The 14,909-nt window shown below is 59.3% G+C and overlaps 1 protein-coding gene across 1 annotated transcript in view; it reads left to right on the forward strand.

Moving 5' to 3' along the window:
* The first annotated feature begins 434 nt into the window (after positions 1 to 434).
* The window catches only part of LOC119703738 (phosphatidylinositol 3-kinase regulatory subunit gamma), a 77,956-nt gene continuing 63,481 nt past the window's right edge, over positions 435 to 14,909 (forward strand). The window contains exons 1-5 of the mRNA XM_038143978.1: positions 435 to 589; positions 1,162 to 1,819; positions 5,828 to 5,923; positions 6,155 to 6,232; positions 14,278 to 14,409. Coding sequence (XP_037999906.1) covers positions 1,504 to 1,819; positions 5,828 to 5,923; positions 6,155 to 6,232; positions 14,278 to 14,409 — 622 coding nt within the window. The 5' untranslated portion in view covers positions 435 to 589; positions 1,162 to 1,503. The remainder of the gene's footprint in view (positions 590 to 1,161; positions 1,820 to 5,827; positions 5,924 to 6,154; positions 6,233 to 14,277; positions 14,410 to 14,909) is intronic.

Raw genomic sequence — 14,909 nt, forward strand, 5'->3', positions numbered from 1 at the left:
AAAAAACCCAACAACCAAAGCAAGCCTTTGGGAACATCACATCCACCTCCCTGTGCCTCACAGACAGACAAATACTGGGATAGCTTGTCCAAGCTCAGGAGGAGAGTGAGGAACCAGAGCATCCCTGGCTGGGATTCTCCATGACGTCTCCTGCCTTGTCCTGTGCGTGTTTTTCAGCCTCGTTAAGGGATGGGATTCTGTGTGGGTGCACAGGGAGATCTGGCTGGCATAAGGGAGGTGTCCATGGGGTGATGGTCCTCTCCTGTCCTTTAGCACCCCTAAGGATGGATGGAGACCCACAGATGGGAGATCTCCATCCTACAGAGGATGCAATTTGGGAGCAGAGATGCTGCATCTGGGAATGAAGTCATCCACCTACTCCTACAATTCTCCCTCCTCCCGCTCGGTAGCCGGGTGCCCCCCGCCCCCCGACGCGCTGCGGCGGGGGGGCCACCCGGCTACCGAGCGGGAGGAGGAGGAGGAGGAGGAGGGACGCTGACATCACCGCCGGAGCGCGGCTCGGCGGGGCCGGGAGCCGGCTCCGCTCCGCTCCCGTTCTCTGCTCCCGCCGCTGGAGCCACCGCGCCCGGTAAGGCTGGAGGGGCGGCGAGAGGGCTCTGGGAGGCGGGTGGATGCCTGGACAGACAGACGGCTGCTGCTCATCATCCCTCCATCCCTCTTCCGCGGGGTCCTGCTGGAAGCTGGGGGACAGTGGGTCGGCAGCAGCACAGTCCCCCTAGGGATGATGTCACTCTTGGAGGAATAGATAAAAATGCACCAAAAAAATTAAAAAAAAAAAGAAAAAAAGAAAAAAAACCCAAATGAAAGCCATATGAAAAACCTACATCTTCATTTGCCAGCTCCGTGCAGCAGTGCCAGGCTGGAGATGCCGGAGGGGAGCTGCGTGCGGCAGGAGGTTTCTCAGCACATATGTCTATTTTAAAAACCCGTGGCGTGATCTCTTGCCCTACTTTCCAGACTCTTGCCGGTACTTTCCTTGCGTGCAGTGGCCGAGCCCTGCTGGCGGGAGCTCCCTGGGAAGCGGGAGCCGGGCGAGCCGCTGGGCTCTCCCTGGCGCCGGAGGTTGGCATGGGGGACGGGCGCGACGCTGAGGTCAAGGCAGAGGTTTGGTCACTAACGCGCTGCCTTTCTCTCCGGCAGAGCGGGGATGTCCCCAGCACGGTGAGGATGGAGCCAGGCTAAGGAGGACCCACGATCGTCCCCTCTACCCCCAAAAGCCTCATTCGCTCCCCTCCGTGCGCCCCGGTGAAGAAACAGCTCCTCACCCACACCTGAGCCACCGAGTCCCAGGCGCCAGTGTGGCTCCACAGCAATTTTGGGGTCGGAGGGCCAGCAGCCGCTCTCCATCTCACAGATTTTCCAACACCGAGGTTTTCATCGTGTGCGTGCGGGGAAGGGAGCGCTCCCAAGCCCCCAGCGCCCAGCCCAGCCACAGCTGCCCCGTGCGGCCCCCGGGCCCCATGCCCGGCCCGTGAGCACGCCATGGCCTCCTCGGACGGGCTGCAGTACCGGGCTCTCTACGAGTACCAGAAGGACCGCGAGGAGGACCTGGCGCTGTGCCCCGGGGATGTGCTGACGGTCAGCAGGGCCGGGCTGCTCAGCAGCCCCAACTACAAGGACGGCGACGAGCGCAACCCCCAGGGGTGGCTGCACGGCGTCAACGAGCGCACCAAGGAGCGCGGAGACTTCCCCGGCACCTACGTGGAGTACCTGGGTCCCGCCCGCATCGCCGCCACCGCCAGCAAGGCCCGGCCGCGGCCCCTGCCCCTGCCACCCGCTGGGACCCCCACGCCCTGGGGTGAGTGCCAGGGGAGCGGGACGGTGGGAGCCCACGCGTGGGTGTCCCCTGCGAGGCGGTGAGGGTGGTGCGGAGCCGGGGTGGATGCTTGCAGCTGAGGTGGCTTGGTGGGAAACCACGCTCGGGATGGGGATCCAGCCCCAGAAAAAGAAGTTGTCCTGGGAATTTATCTGCCCTGGTGTACGGAGGCAGCCTCAGGAGGGGCAGGGGATGCCCAGAGTGCCGCACCCCCCGGCCAAACATGCTGCAGGGATTGCTCCTCACCGGCATCCCAGCCTGGCTGCCGTGCTGGCATGGAGTGTCCAAGGGGATCCAATCCATGAGAGCACAGGAGAAGATGCAAGGCCTCTTTGGTCCCTCAGAGAGGAGCAGAAAGCCCCATGGTGGTCTCCAGAGACCTTCTCTCCAACTTCCTCTCCCCACCACTGCGGCACCTGATTCAGGCTGCTCTCAGTGCCGGGCGAGTGCTGGCCCTCGGCCAGCTCCCAGCCTCACTGTCACTTTGTGCAAGCTGGGACAGAGGACAATCCTGGCAAGCCGTGTGGCCAGTCCCTGGGGGGCTCCTCTGTCCCTGGGGGCTGCAGCAGAGCACCAGGGGGACACTTGGCAGGACCCTTCCTGGCACAGGGGCCTGTGGCCATTTCTCTGCCTGGATCTGCCGAGCTCGTGCAGCCGGCTCTGCCCTCACCACTCACCATGGCCAAGTGCGTTGGGGCCAGGAGGGATTTCACAGCAGTTGCACAGCGTACACGAGCTAAAAAAAATAAAACCAAAGTAAGAATCCCCCCTTCCAGCCAGGCACATGGCAGTGACCCCAGTCAAAGCCATGGTGCTCTCCTGCTCGGGATGTACGGAGCAGAAATGGCTGTCGGGGCTGGCCTGGGGCTGGGAGAGCGGCATCGCCTTCAGCCGTGGCAGGAAAACCTGCCCAGCTGCTGGCCTGGCACCTCAGACATCCTCCTGGCCCAGTCTGGGACCAGTGTGGCCCCCAAAGGAGCAGCGCCTGTGCTGGGTCTGGCTTTAGAGGGGCACTCACTGATGAGGAGTCTGTCTCCCTCCAAAACACAGTTCGGGACCCCCTTGTCACTGCGATTTGAGGGGGGACCACCTGGCTCCTAGGCTGAGCACGGCACCATCCGTGTCCACGTGTGGGGTTGCCATGCAGCTCCTGACGTGCAGCCCCACAACCACACGGGAAGGATGCTGGGCCCCCCCACACCTCCCCTCACCAAAATGCAGGTGCTCCTCCCCGACCAGTGCGCCAAGGCAGCCGCAGTCCCAGCAGCACTGGTGAAGCTCCGTGTGCAGCTACGTGCTGGATTTGCAGGAGGGTGGAGGCCACTTTTTGGGGGTGTTTATCCTGCCAGACGAGGGGTTTGAGCCCCCTGCCCAGGCCAGCTCAGTGGTGAGCCCTCTGACTGCTCAGCAGGCAGAGCCCTGGCAAACTCAGTGCCGTGTGGAGATTTTGGGGCAGACAGGAGCAGAGCCTGGGGCTCTCCAGCCCTGCTCACCAGAGAAGGTGAAGCCACTTTCTTGTTCCTGCCTTTGCTGCCCCTCACACAGGGGGTGCCACGGGCTCCTCTCCGAGGGAGATGTGCCCAGGGACCCCTGCCCACAGGTGCTGGGCATGTGGAGATTCCCTGCAAATCAAGGAATGTCTGCAGCAAGAAGCGCCTGCTGGCTGGAGAGCCTGGCCCACGAGGAAGGTCTCAGTGTAGGCACCCCAGCCCTGCGTGCACTCAGGTGACAGGATAACAAAAATTTTAAAATGTAAAATCCATAGTTTTTGGTAGGGAAAAAAGCCAGGTTTTGGGGTAGGTGGGAAGGGCGCTGCCAGCTGCAGGATGTGCTCTGGCCATGGCCAGGTGTCCAGCCCTGCTGTCCTGGGGGACACAGCGTGCTGCCTTCCCACTGCTGTGCCACGGGGTGCCCCTCCCTGGGTGCCTTTCCTGGGGCGATGCCAGCGTGTGCAGGCACCTCACTAGGGGACGTTTTGTCCCACAACCACGTCTTTCTGCAGCACAGGAGCAGTGTGTGCCATTTTGTGTCAGTTTAAACCCAAACCTCCCAGCTCACAGGCTTCCCCTTCGAGTAAAAATCTCCAATGTCCTCTTGGAAGAGAAGATACTTTTGTTTTGGTTAGGGATTTTTTGGTTTCTGGTTTTTTTTGGTTTGGTGTGCTTTTAGGTTTTTTTTTTAATTCTTCCCATACTGATTCCATTTCCAGATGGAGATTTGAGGGATGTTTTTCTGGCAAAAAAGCACCCAAATTCATATTTCTGTGGCAGCAGCGTGCCCTATTCCCCCACCCCTGAGTGCCCTCAGTTCCCACCGAGCCCTGGTGCCACTCAGGGACCCTGAGCTGGCTCAGGCCATGGAGGAAGCCCTCAATGACAGACACTGCATGTCCCAGCCATGCCTGGGAGCCAGGGCTGCAGGGAGGAATGGTCCTTCTCTTAATTAAATAACATCCCGAAAATGGCTCTGCAGCAGATCCGAGTCCCAGGGGACTTCCAAGATCTTGCTGGCTGTTTTGCCCCTGAATTGTCCTGGGCAGCACCACTGCCACAAGGCATCACCTCCACTTCCCCTAGGACTGGGGTCCAGTGAGGCATCAGGATGCTGAGGTCCAGCGTGGCACAGCTTGAGGCCATTCCTGCCTTTCCCAGTCAGGACAAAGTTATATTTTTGCAGTCACCACCTTCTCCCCAAGCCATCGATTTGGAGGAAAATCCCAGCTTCCTTAATTACGAAACCACCAGTGGGGACATTTTTGCATGAGCTTCCAACGATGCACTTTGCTTTTAAACTGAAACCTTCCCTGTTCCCAAGGCACCAACACACCCTCACTGGGTGGCAGAGGGGACCCCCTTGCTGTGCCTGGGGCTCGTGGCCATGCCTGGCACTGGATCAGCCACCCACGAGGGGCAGGTTTGCATCATTGTCTGCTCTCCAGGGAGCACCAGGGCACCACGACGGCGAGGATGGGAGCCTGGATTTACCTGTTGCAGCCAGGTTGTGTTTTTTGCACAAGATTGAAGGCAGCATGGCCCTGCCCAAAGTCCCTCTTGTATTTATTCTGGCCTTTCCACACGCTGCCCGTGCCGCAGCAGCCACACACGGCCCTGGTGTGCTGCAGCCAGTGGCAGCCCCTGCCAGCCCCTGTCCCCTGCTCTTCTGGGCTCTCGAGGCAACTAAAGAGAGACTAGGGAAAAATCCCAGCACTGCCCTGCCAAGGTCTGCACTGGGTTTTACCCACACAGGAGGGGTTTATCAGCTGGGGTGATAAAGAGGACTGGATGGATGGATGGATGGATGGATGGATGGATGGATGGATACAGCATGCCCTGGGATAAGGACAGCTGCTCTCCTGCCTGCCGAGGGGTCTGCTCCTCTCTGCCATGGTCTGCAGTGAGGTGTCCTCGGTCTAAAACCCAGGAGTGGGCAGCACAGGGGGGTTTGTGCTGAGCCCTGTTTGGCTGAAGGGCTTTTGGGGCTGAGGGAGGTCTGCAGCAGCCAAGGGCAGGCTGGGTTCTCCCTGGGCCTGTGCTCAACCCTGCTGTGCACAGCAGAGAGCCTGAGCAGGTGAGAGCTGCAGAGAGCAGTGTCTGTGGTGGCCACAGGTCTGGATCCCCAGCTCCTGCCTCGTGTCACTGTGGGCTGCGGGTGATGAGAGGGGCAGTCTCACTGCCCTGGGAGGAGAGGCGGGGAAGGGGTTTTGGCTTGAAGGATCTCCATGCCCAGGATGGGACACTCCCCATGGGCAGGACACATGCCTGAGCAGGTCTTTGCATCTCAGCAAGCAGCTGAGCCCCCAACGGTGACTCTTATTGCAAAAAGGGGATAAAATAAAGGGAGAAGTGCTCCAAAATTAGACACGCATGAGCCAAAGTGTTGGTTGTGGCTGTGCCAAAGCAGCAGCTTGATCCTGTCCTGGGGCAGCCGAGGAAAGCGGAATTCCCGCAGGCAGGAATTTCCAAACCCCTTCTCCCCTTCTTTTCGCCGCAGGACTCCCCGGGCAGGCCGAGCTCAGCGAGCACCCCGCCCTGCCCGAGCAGGCGCTGCAGACCGTGGCCAGGCTCATCGAGGCACTGGAAAAACAAGGTAGGGACACCCACGGCCCCGCTCGCAGGGCACACCCGGGCGCACACACAGCCACAGCCCTGCCCGCTTCAGAGCGCCCCAAGAGCATCGCAAGAGCCAAAGCCCTCCCCAGGCTCCCCAGCGCCCTGGGCAGGGCGGGCAGCACGATGTTCTCATCCCCTCCTGCCTGCCCCGTGTCGGGAAGGATGAGGAGGGCTCAGCACTAACCCCTCTCTCCCGGCTGTGTCCCAGGGCTCGACAGCGAGGTGCTCTACAGGCCCGGGCCCGGCGTGCTGGGGGATGCTGAGCTGAAACAGGCGCTCCTGGCGGGTGAGTTCCCAGGAGGAAAGGGGGGAGTGGAGGCGATGCTGCCCTGGCAGGGAGGGGTTACAGCACCAACATCCCCACAGCCCTAATCCCAGCTCTGTGAGGCCCTGCCTGCATGCCGGCCCCTCTTCTCCCCGTGTGATGCAGATAAGAGTGATGCAGGTGCAGGCTCAGGGGTGCTTCAGGAGAATCTCTTTTTTTTTTTTTGGGGGGGGGGTAGGGGGAGAAGAAAAAGACTTGGTTTTTTGAATCTCTAGGGTTTGTATCTGAGAAGCAGGGCAGGGAGAAAGGAGAAAGCATCCTGCGGATAGGGAAAAAGAAAGAGGAAAGGTAACGCTCATTAGTCACAAGAATGGGAAGCTGTTTGCAGGACTTAGGGGCATGAGCAGGGTGGGGGGGAAGGAGAAAACCATTTCCCCATACCTGCTTCTAAACCCACGGCTGGAATAGGATGGCACACGGCGCGGGGCGGGAGGGACGCGATGGATCCAGCGTGCCGCTCAAATGTGTTTTTGGTTTTTTTTTTTGGGGGGGGGGTAGGGGGTGCATCGAGCATCCCCATCCTGCGGCCGCGGTGCCCAGAGGGCGGCACTGTGACACCAGGCACGGGCGGCCCCACAGAGCCCCGGGCTGGCCCCGCATCCCACCGCATGCCGGGCGCTGCCGGCCGGGGGGCGGCGGGAGCCGGGCGGTGTTGCTGGGGAGAAGGGCTGTGATGAAATCGCTATATTAAGCACCATGACCTCATCGCTTCCCGCGCACCGGGAGCCGAGTCCCGCCGGGCGGGGAAGGAGGGATGCAGGAGAGGAGAGGAGAGCTCCCAGGGATGCTCCTTCCCCGCTGCCCGAAGAGGGCTGCGCTCCCCGCGGAGGTGATGGGGGCTGGGGGCACCCCACCACCCCACTCTTCTCCTCAGCTGTGGGCTGAGGAAGCCCAGAGCAGTGGATGCTTTTCTTCACAGCCTTGTACCCCGGGCCAGATTTACTGGCTGAGCTCTGGAGGAGGTGAAGCATCCGAGAGCAATCCCCTGGGCACTGGTGCCTAGCTGGGCATAGGCAGCAATACCAGCACCAGAAGGGTGTTTGTTTTCCAAGCTCACAGGAGTTATGGGTCCTCCCTTCTTCCCATGCAGCTGGTGCAGTATCCCAGGCAGGTCCAGGGTTCCCCACTGAGCAGCATGACTGCAGTGACTGCCAAAATCCTGCTCAGCCTTAGGAGATTCTCCCAGCCCAGGGCAAGCTCCACTGGCTTGGCCAGAGCTCTGGGCACTTGGTGGGTCTCTCCATGTCTGTCCATCTCCCATGGCAGGGCCCAGCACTGGTCAGAGAAATGCCATTGTGGTTTTCAAAACATTTGAAAGCCCTTAAAAATCACCAGCAGCCCTGGGAGACTTGATACTCCCAAGCCCACATCTCCTCTGGACTGAAATCTTTACCTGGACACTGCAGGGGGCTGCCCCTTGAGCTCAGCAACACTGAGCTGGGCAAAGTCAGAGCTCCCAGAGCTGGAGGGGAAGGACAAGTCTAACACTTAGTAGCTGTCAGCTGAAGGGGCTGATGCTCAGCATTGCCAGCGGGATGCTCTGCAACAGGATGGGAATGACATTCCTGCCCAAGTCAAGCATCCCAGCAGAGGCCAAGCCTGGCAGCCTGCTCCTATTGCAACCTCCCGCAGAGCACAGACCCCGTGGTGCTTCCCCAGGACCCTGCTGGAGCCCACGCTGGGCTGGGGAGGGCAGGAGAGCATCTCTGCTTTGTCTCCCATACAAGCCCTCTTTGCATTTGGTGGAGTAGAACAGCCCTGCTGGAATACTGGAGTTTGCTTGCCCAGTGGGTGAGAAGACAGAGTCACATTCCCCTTCCTCCCGTGCTCCTGGTGGTTTTCCCTTCCAGCCTCCCATCTGTGCCAGCAGCCTGCCTGCAAAGGACAAGCTTCAGTCTGGGGAATGGGGAGAAATCAGAGCCAGGGTTGGTGGCCTCTGGAACCAAACCACGTCTTGGCTGGGGGGAAAACCGGGTACCCACTGGGGGTTTCAGTTTCCCTGTGAATACCCAAATCCCACTGGGGTTTGGCAGTGGTGGCAGGAAAACTGCTAGAGAGTGCAAGGAAAGAGGAGCAAGGGCTGGAAGAGTTCAGATGTTGGTTTTCTAACCCCCATATCTCCATGTGTTGGAGAACTCAGCTTGTTTTCCGCACTGAAAGAGCGTCTGAATTTCCAGAGTGGCTCCTCATGGCTCTACAGTCTGAGCTGAGCTTGTCCTCATGCTGGCACTGGTGACATTCTGCAGGTCAGTGGCATCTGACTGCTGTCTAGAGCCTGTGCACCAAAATTTGGTATTTCCATGATGGATGGTGCAAGAACAATTAAGAGAGGTGAGGGGGGCATGCAGCATCACTGAACATGAGAATCAGAGTCACATGGTGGCACTAAAAAGGGACTTAAAGAAGAAAAGCTGCAGCTTCACAGGGGGCTGGGGGGAGCTCAGCAAAGGCTGGGAGGCGATCAGCCTGCCAGGAGCCCTGCTGCAGTGTCAGGGAAAGAGTATGGGCTGAAAAAGAGGAATAAAGCAGAGTTCACCCTGCTGCCCCCAGCACTCCCCGCAGTGCCTGGATGGGAGCTGCTTCACGCCCTGGGGTATTTCTGTGGTGTGAGGCCACACACTGACTCCAAGAGTTTCCAGCTGCCCGCGCTCCTGCTGTCCCCTGTGCGCAGCTCAGGCACTGTTTGGGGTACGGTCATGGGGCAAATCACCCGCAAAGTCCACAGTGCCCGGGGACACGCGGTGTATGAGCTCCTTCAGTGCCCGCATCTGACGTCTTCTCCCCCCAGGCTTGCTCAGGGTTCTGTCCACGCTCCTCTCCACCTGGGAGGTGGCAGGCAGCCTTCTCACCGCTGCTGCTGGCAACTCGGGACATTCTTGGGGTGATGGCGGCAGAGCTGTGGGTGGGCTGGTGGGTGCTGGAGCCCTTCAGACCTGAGGGACCCGAGCTGGGGGAGGTTTGGCTTGGGAATGGCTGCAAAGTCCTGCGTGAAATGTCCGGGCAGTACTTTGCCACTGCTTAGTCGGGAAGGTCCGCGTCCTTATCCCTCCTCCTTGGCGGGGGACAGCGCGCAGAGCCCTCACCCCAGAGGTCCGTGCGTGCTCCCTATGGCTCAGGTGGGACCGGACCCTTTCGGGATGGCTGCGAAGCACTGAACCCTCCCCCGCGCTTTGGATAACCCCTGCCCTGCTCGCGGCTCTGGAGTCCAGCTGCCGACGTAAACGCCGAGACCCTTCCCCAGATACAAGCGCAGCAATGGGAAGAGGCTCCGCTGTTGTCAGGGCCAGGCGGGAGCGGCTGCGGCTCGGCTGCCGGGGAGAAGGCGGCGGCAGAGCGCGGCGGATTGGAGCCGGTGTCTCCGGGCGTGCCGGCTGCGCTGCCATCCATCCCTGCGCGCCGGGATGCGCGGCCCGCGCGGAGCAGTCTGCCTGGAGACACGCTCACGTGCCCGGGAATTAGGTCAGGTCTCGGTGGGGATTAGCCAGACACGGTGGGTCCCGGGGCTTCTCCGGGGCTGCCAGGAGCTGCTGCTAGGCAGAAAGGGTCGGGGAGTGAGGAGCGGCTTGGGGGTCCTAACGCCGCTCCCCCCATCACCACGGGGTGGATGCACGGGGACGGAGCGCATCCCCATCCTCATCCCTGGGATGCCACAGGGGATCGGAGGCCCCCAAGGGCTCTGGTTTCCCCTGGCCGAGCTCATTCCACCAGGATGACTTTCCTCCGAGCGTGAGGCGCCCCGGTGCCTGCGGCACTGCTTTTTATTTATACCTGCAGTGGAAATAAACCCCGTGTCGTCAGAGCCTGGCGAGAGGCATGAGCTCATCTCTTATATTTGGTGGTGATGAAAGAAGGGTAAATAAACGGCAGCAGCAGAGACATCCCTGCCAGACCCATCAGGGAGAACTGGGGGTGAGTTTTTGCCATCCCCTCCCATAGCTGCTGGGAAAACTGAGGAAGGGGATTGCCTTAGGGAAGGTGAGGTGGGGGAAGGCAGTCTCAGTGGGCACCCTCAGAGGGGATCCCAGCACCCCTACCCTGGCTGAGTGCAAGCCAAGGGTACGGTGGGGTAAAACCCAGCTGGGAGAGTGTTTGGAGCTGGCAGGAGCTCCTGTGCATGGGCAGGGGGTGTCCTGGCAGCCGCCAAGTCCCCAGCACAAGGTACCAGCAGGCTGGCTAGGAGATATTACAATGATGCTGAGTCAAAGCTGGGAAATATTCCCTGATTTGGTGCACAGTTTCCCAGTAAACCCTCACTGTGGGATGCCCAGGAGCTCTAGTCCCTGGTCAGCATCCATGTGGATGGGAATGTACAGCCCCCACAACGGGACAGCAAGGACATCTCTCTAGCACCCACTGACAACTAAAACTAAAAGGCCTGGAAGGGGTAGGGAAACTCCCAGGTCGGTATTTTAGTCAGCCCCAGGGTGGTTTGGGCGCCCCTCTGTCACAGGGACCATGCCCCTGAGAGCATCTCACTGCAGCAGCGCTTGGTGGCTAAGGTCCAGCTCAGCCTGCTGGACTCCCTGCTGGGAGAGGGGCCCTGGGTGCTGGGCAGGGTCTGCACCCTGTCACCCATGAGCTGCTCAGGGCTGTGGGAGCAGCCGTCACCTGTGGCCACATGCAGGGGACAGCTGGTTACCGGGACCTGCTCAAGCCTCTCCTTCAAAACAGCCCCCACCTCCCCCACAAGCCCTCGTGGCTAAACATCCTCCTCGTTTACCGAAACTCGGGGCTTACTCACGCCTCCCTGGGCGGCTGCAGCTGCGGGAGAGGTCCTGGAGTTTCCTGCCCAGCCTGACTCAGCCCAAAGCTCCAGCACCTTTCTGCCTCCGCTGGGATGTGGGGCCTGGAATGCCAGTGGGAGGAAGCTTCCCTCTGGGCCAGTGGTCATCCCACGTACCCTGTGCTCAGTCCTAAATTTATTCCTGCTTTTCTCCCCTCCATGGGCAAGGCATGCTCACCACTGGCCCCCAGATGCTCGCTCTGCCAGCAGGTCAGCAAGCAGGTTGTGTGTTGGAGGGGGTTGGTATGGGGTCAAGGTTGGGGTTTTGGGGTGTTTTCCTTCTATTTATGGCAGGCAGATGGAATCCCTCCGTCATTCCTCCATCATTCCCTTGAGGAAAGGATGGGAACATCTGGAGAGCAGCAGGAGAGCATTGACTCATCCTGCAGCTTCATTAACTTCTTATAGCTGGTTATCATTTCCCTCAGATAAGAAGAGAGCAGCATCCTGGGGTCAGGCCGGTGGTAATTGTCTGGGAAGGCTCCGGGGTTAACCCTTCCCAAGCTGCCAGCTGAGCCTCCCCGAGCTGCCGGGACACAGCCGGTGCTGGGGAACAGCTCGGAGCGTCCCCCGTTGTGCTCTCAGCCTGATGGGGAGCCCAGCTCACCAGGGCAGCTCCTGGGGCAGGAGAACTCCTCCTGGGGCAGAAGGAGAACTCCTCTTGGGGCAGGAGGATGCCACTGCATTTCCAGGAGGACAGGGACAACAGGCTAATGGCTACTTCTAGTCGAAGTGCCAGGGAGAATGGCGCCGTCAGCAATCAGCCTCTGCCAGCGCGGTGTGAATCCCCCTGGTCTCCCCATCACGCCTCTCTCTGGGTGTAAAGATGTTTTTGAATCTCGCTTTGAAACCGGCTGAGCCTTCCCTTTGAACACCCCCCCAGGCTCATGCCTAACGAGGCAAACAAGCTAATTAGGCCACGGTGGAGCCCGGGGCTGATCGCCTGGGGCCAGCGCCCGGCAGCGGCCCCTTCCCTGCGCAGGAACAGCTTGTGGCTGCTCTCCTCAATCCGTGCCAGCATCCTTAAGGCGAGTGACAGGTCCCTGCAGAAACCCTCGTGGCGGGTGGGAAGGGCTTTGGGGTTTGCTCGGTGCGTTCCACTGATGGGAAAAGCTCTCTGCAGTGCAATGCGACCCTGGGACCCCCCAGCAGCATCCCTGGGTTTTAGCCATGCGCTGTGAGTGTTCAGCCAAAACCAGGTGTTGGAGCATCTTGTGGGATCCCTGACCCCACTCTCCTCCACCTGCCCAGCTCGAGACAACCTGCCAGCTCACAGCTCCAGGGCAAAAAATGGGGAACTGACTGTCATGCCCCCACAAATCCCAGCAGAAATAACCCTTCTGGCCAGCCAAGAAGGTCCAGAAGTGTGGCTGGGAGATGGGAGCATGAACATGGACCAGAATGGGGCCAGGGTGCAGCTGGCACAGCCCTGCCCACCTCGAGGATGCCAAGGGCAGAGTGGTCCGTGGGACAATGCTGTGACTTCATGGGGTGCCAGAAGGGCAGCACCTCATTTGCCCCGGGTCACATTTGGCCATGCTGGATGGCTGCCTACCCCAGTGTGGTGGCATCTGTCCCAGCCATCCCCAGGCTGCCCGGGACACAGCTCCCAGCCCCGGGTGCTTGCTCCTGACAATGAGGTAGCGTCTCCAATGGCTGGGTTAAAGGCTTCCCTTCGGGCATTGGCCAATCTGTTTTCTCTCCGTCTGGGAGCCAAGTGGAAGGCACTGGCCATAAGGGACCCGCTGCAGCTTGGTGTTCCCACGCAGGCAGGCAGGCTCCCAGGCTGCCTGGTGCACAGCAGGGACACTCCAAGGAGAGGAGATCAAGGTCAAGGTGCTCAAAACCAGCTTTTCTCAGCTGTTCCCCATCCCAGCCCTGCTGAATGTGTGCCTCTAAAGCCTCATCCTAGGAAAGAGGGTTTCTCCTCTCTTTTGGGTTTATTGCCCCAGAAGGAAGCACAGCTGGAGTGGTTGGAGGCTCACAACATTTTCTGCTGGAAGATGCTGGGCTGGGGGATGGAGCATCTCCCGAAATGGCTCCAATTTCAGTGAAGCTGCATCAGGGGGTAAAGAGTGAGTGGAGCGGAAGGGGCTCAGAGCAGGGCAAGCCCCCAGTCTTCTCTGTCATTCTAGGCCATCTGGGGCCTTACACAGCATCTTTAAGAAAATGACAAATTTTATTTTCTTTTTTTAAATTAACCATTTCAGACCATCTCAAATATGTTCATTTTTAAAATTATTCCCAACCTCCCATACCCCTCACCCTCCAAATTTTCCAAGAAGAAGAATTTCAAAACATTGCATTTGGGTCCAGTTTGAACCAAAGCCAGATTTTGAAACCTTCAGATCTTTGCAAAAGGCACCATCACCCTCCAGACAGCCACCACCCAGCCCAGCCAGGATGGGAAACCTCCAAGACAAACACATGAGGCAATACCAAAGGATGCTGAAAGGCTTCTTCCCCCTGGACCATGGTGAAGCAATGTCCCTGTGCTGGCCTGGCCACAGGGCTCAGACAGACACATCCCACCCTCTGACTCCTGACAGGCATGGGACATTTCTGCTCCCAGCACCGCCTCTGTCCTGAGCCCAGGACCCCTGAGCCCAGGCTGTGTGGCCTCCTGTGTGCTCCCCCTCATTCCTGGAGCATCCTTCACCACCTCCCCAGGGCAGTCACCTTTCAGGCCTGGGAGAAGTGATACCAATTGGGGCACATTCACAGTATTTTTGGATTACTGGGGGTCACATGGGCCTTTAACAACTTGAATTGCCTGGGAACCATAACCCCATTCCATGGATGCATTCTCCAAGCAGCTCCTGCTGGGCTGGGGTTGCCACATGGCACCTGGCCCTGAAAACTGGAAGGTTCTTGGGGCAGTTGCTCAGTTCTTCCCATGGGTCCTATCCTGCAGTGGGACCCCAGTGGAATGGTGAGACTCCCTGTCCCATGCACTGGATGTTCAGTTTGCTCAGAGCAGAGATGCTGCCTCGTGCTCTCCTTGGGCACGTGGAACTCAGGGTCAGTGGAAATTGGGACAGGAATATTTTCTGGGGGAGTGGTGGCAGTGAAATCATGCACTGCCCCACTGGGGAGATGGGGGCATGGGCACAGAAATCAGCCCCTATGTCTGCAGGAAGGCCCACAGGGACGAAGAGCCCTGAGCTCTGTGCCAGAGGGAAGAACCATGGGCTCAGGGTTCCCTGTGTCTCTCTCCTTCCAGATGCCTCAGCTGTGGACATGGACCTGTACGAGGCCCAGACACTGGCAGATGCCCTGAAGTGGTACCTCCAGGAGCTCCCCACACCCCTCATCCCTCCAGCTCTCTACAGTGACTTGGTCCACATGGCTCAAGGTAAACACACATGGGCTCCCTCCACATCTGGGACCTCTGTGGCTGGAGAAACTTTGGGAAACCCCTAAAAAGGCTTCCCAGCATCTCCAGGGTGGCTCTGACCCCATCCCCTGCCCAACGCTGCACTAAGGGCAGATTCGATGAAGGGTCATTGGGAACATCACCTGAGCAGCACGGCAGCATTTGGGAGATGCTCTGGGAAAGAAGGGAGATCCAGGGGGGCTGCTTTGCCCCCAGCCACAGTGTGGTCTTCTCCCTCTGCAGTGCCTGGAGGAGGAGGAGGTGCCTGCCAGGCCAGGCAGCTGCCAAGGCTGGGTGATGCTGGCCCCAGAAGAAAGCGTTATTATAATATTTTGGCTCTGCTGCCTGGGAATTTTTTCCTGTAATCTCATTAACTCCTGGCTTTATATGGGCACAAAAAATTCTCAGCTTTTTCAGCTTAGTGCCATTAGGATGTGCCTTTAGATCCCTGCAAGCTTTTGAGGCTCTGTGCAAATGTA

Source organism: Motacilla alba, chromosome 8 (genome assembly GCF_015832195.1).
Source record: "Motacilla alba alba isolate MOTALB_02 chromosome 8, Motacilla_alba_V1.0_pri, whole genome shotgun sequence".
NCBI lineage: Eukaryota > Metazoa > Chordata > Aves > Passeriformes > Motacillidae > Motacilla > Motacilla alba.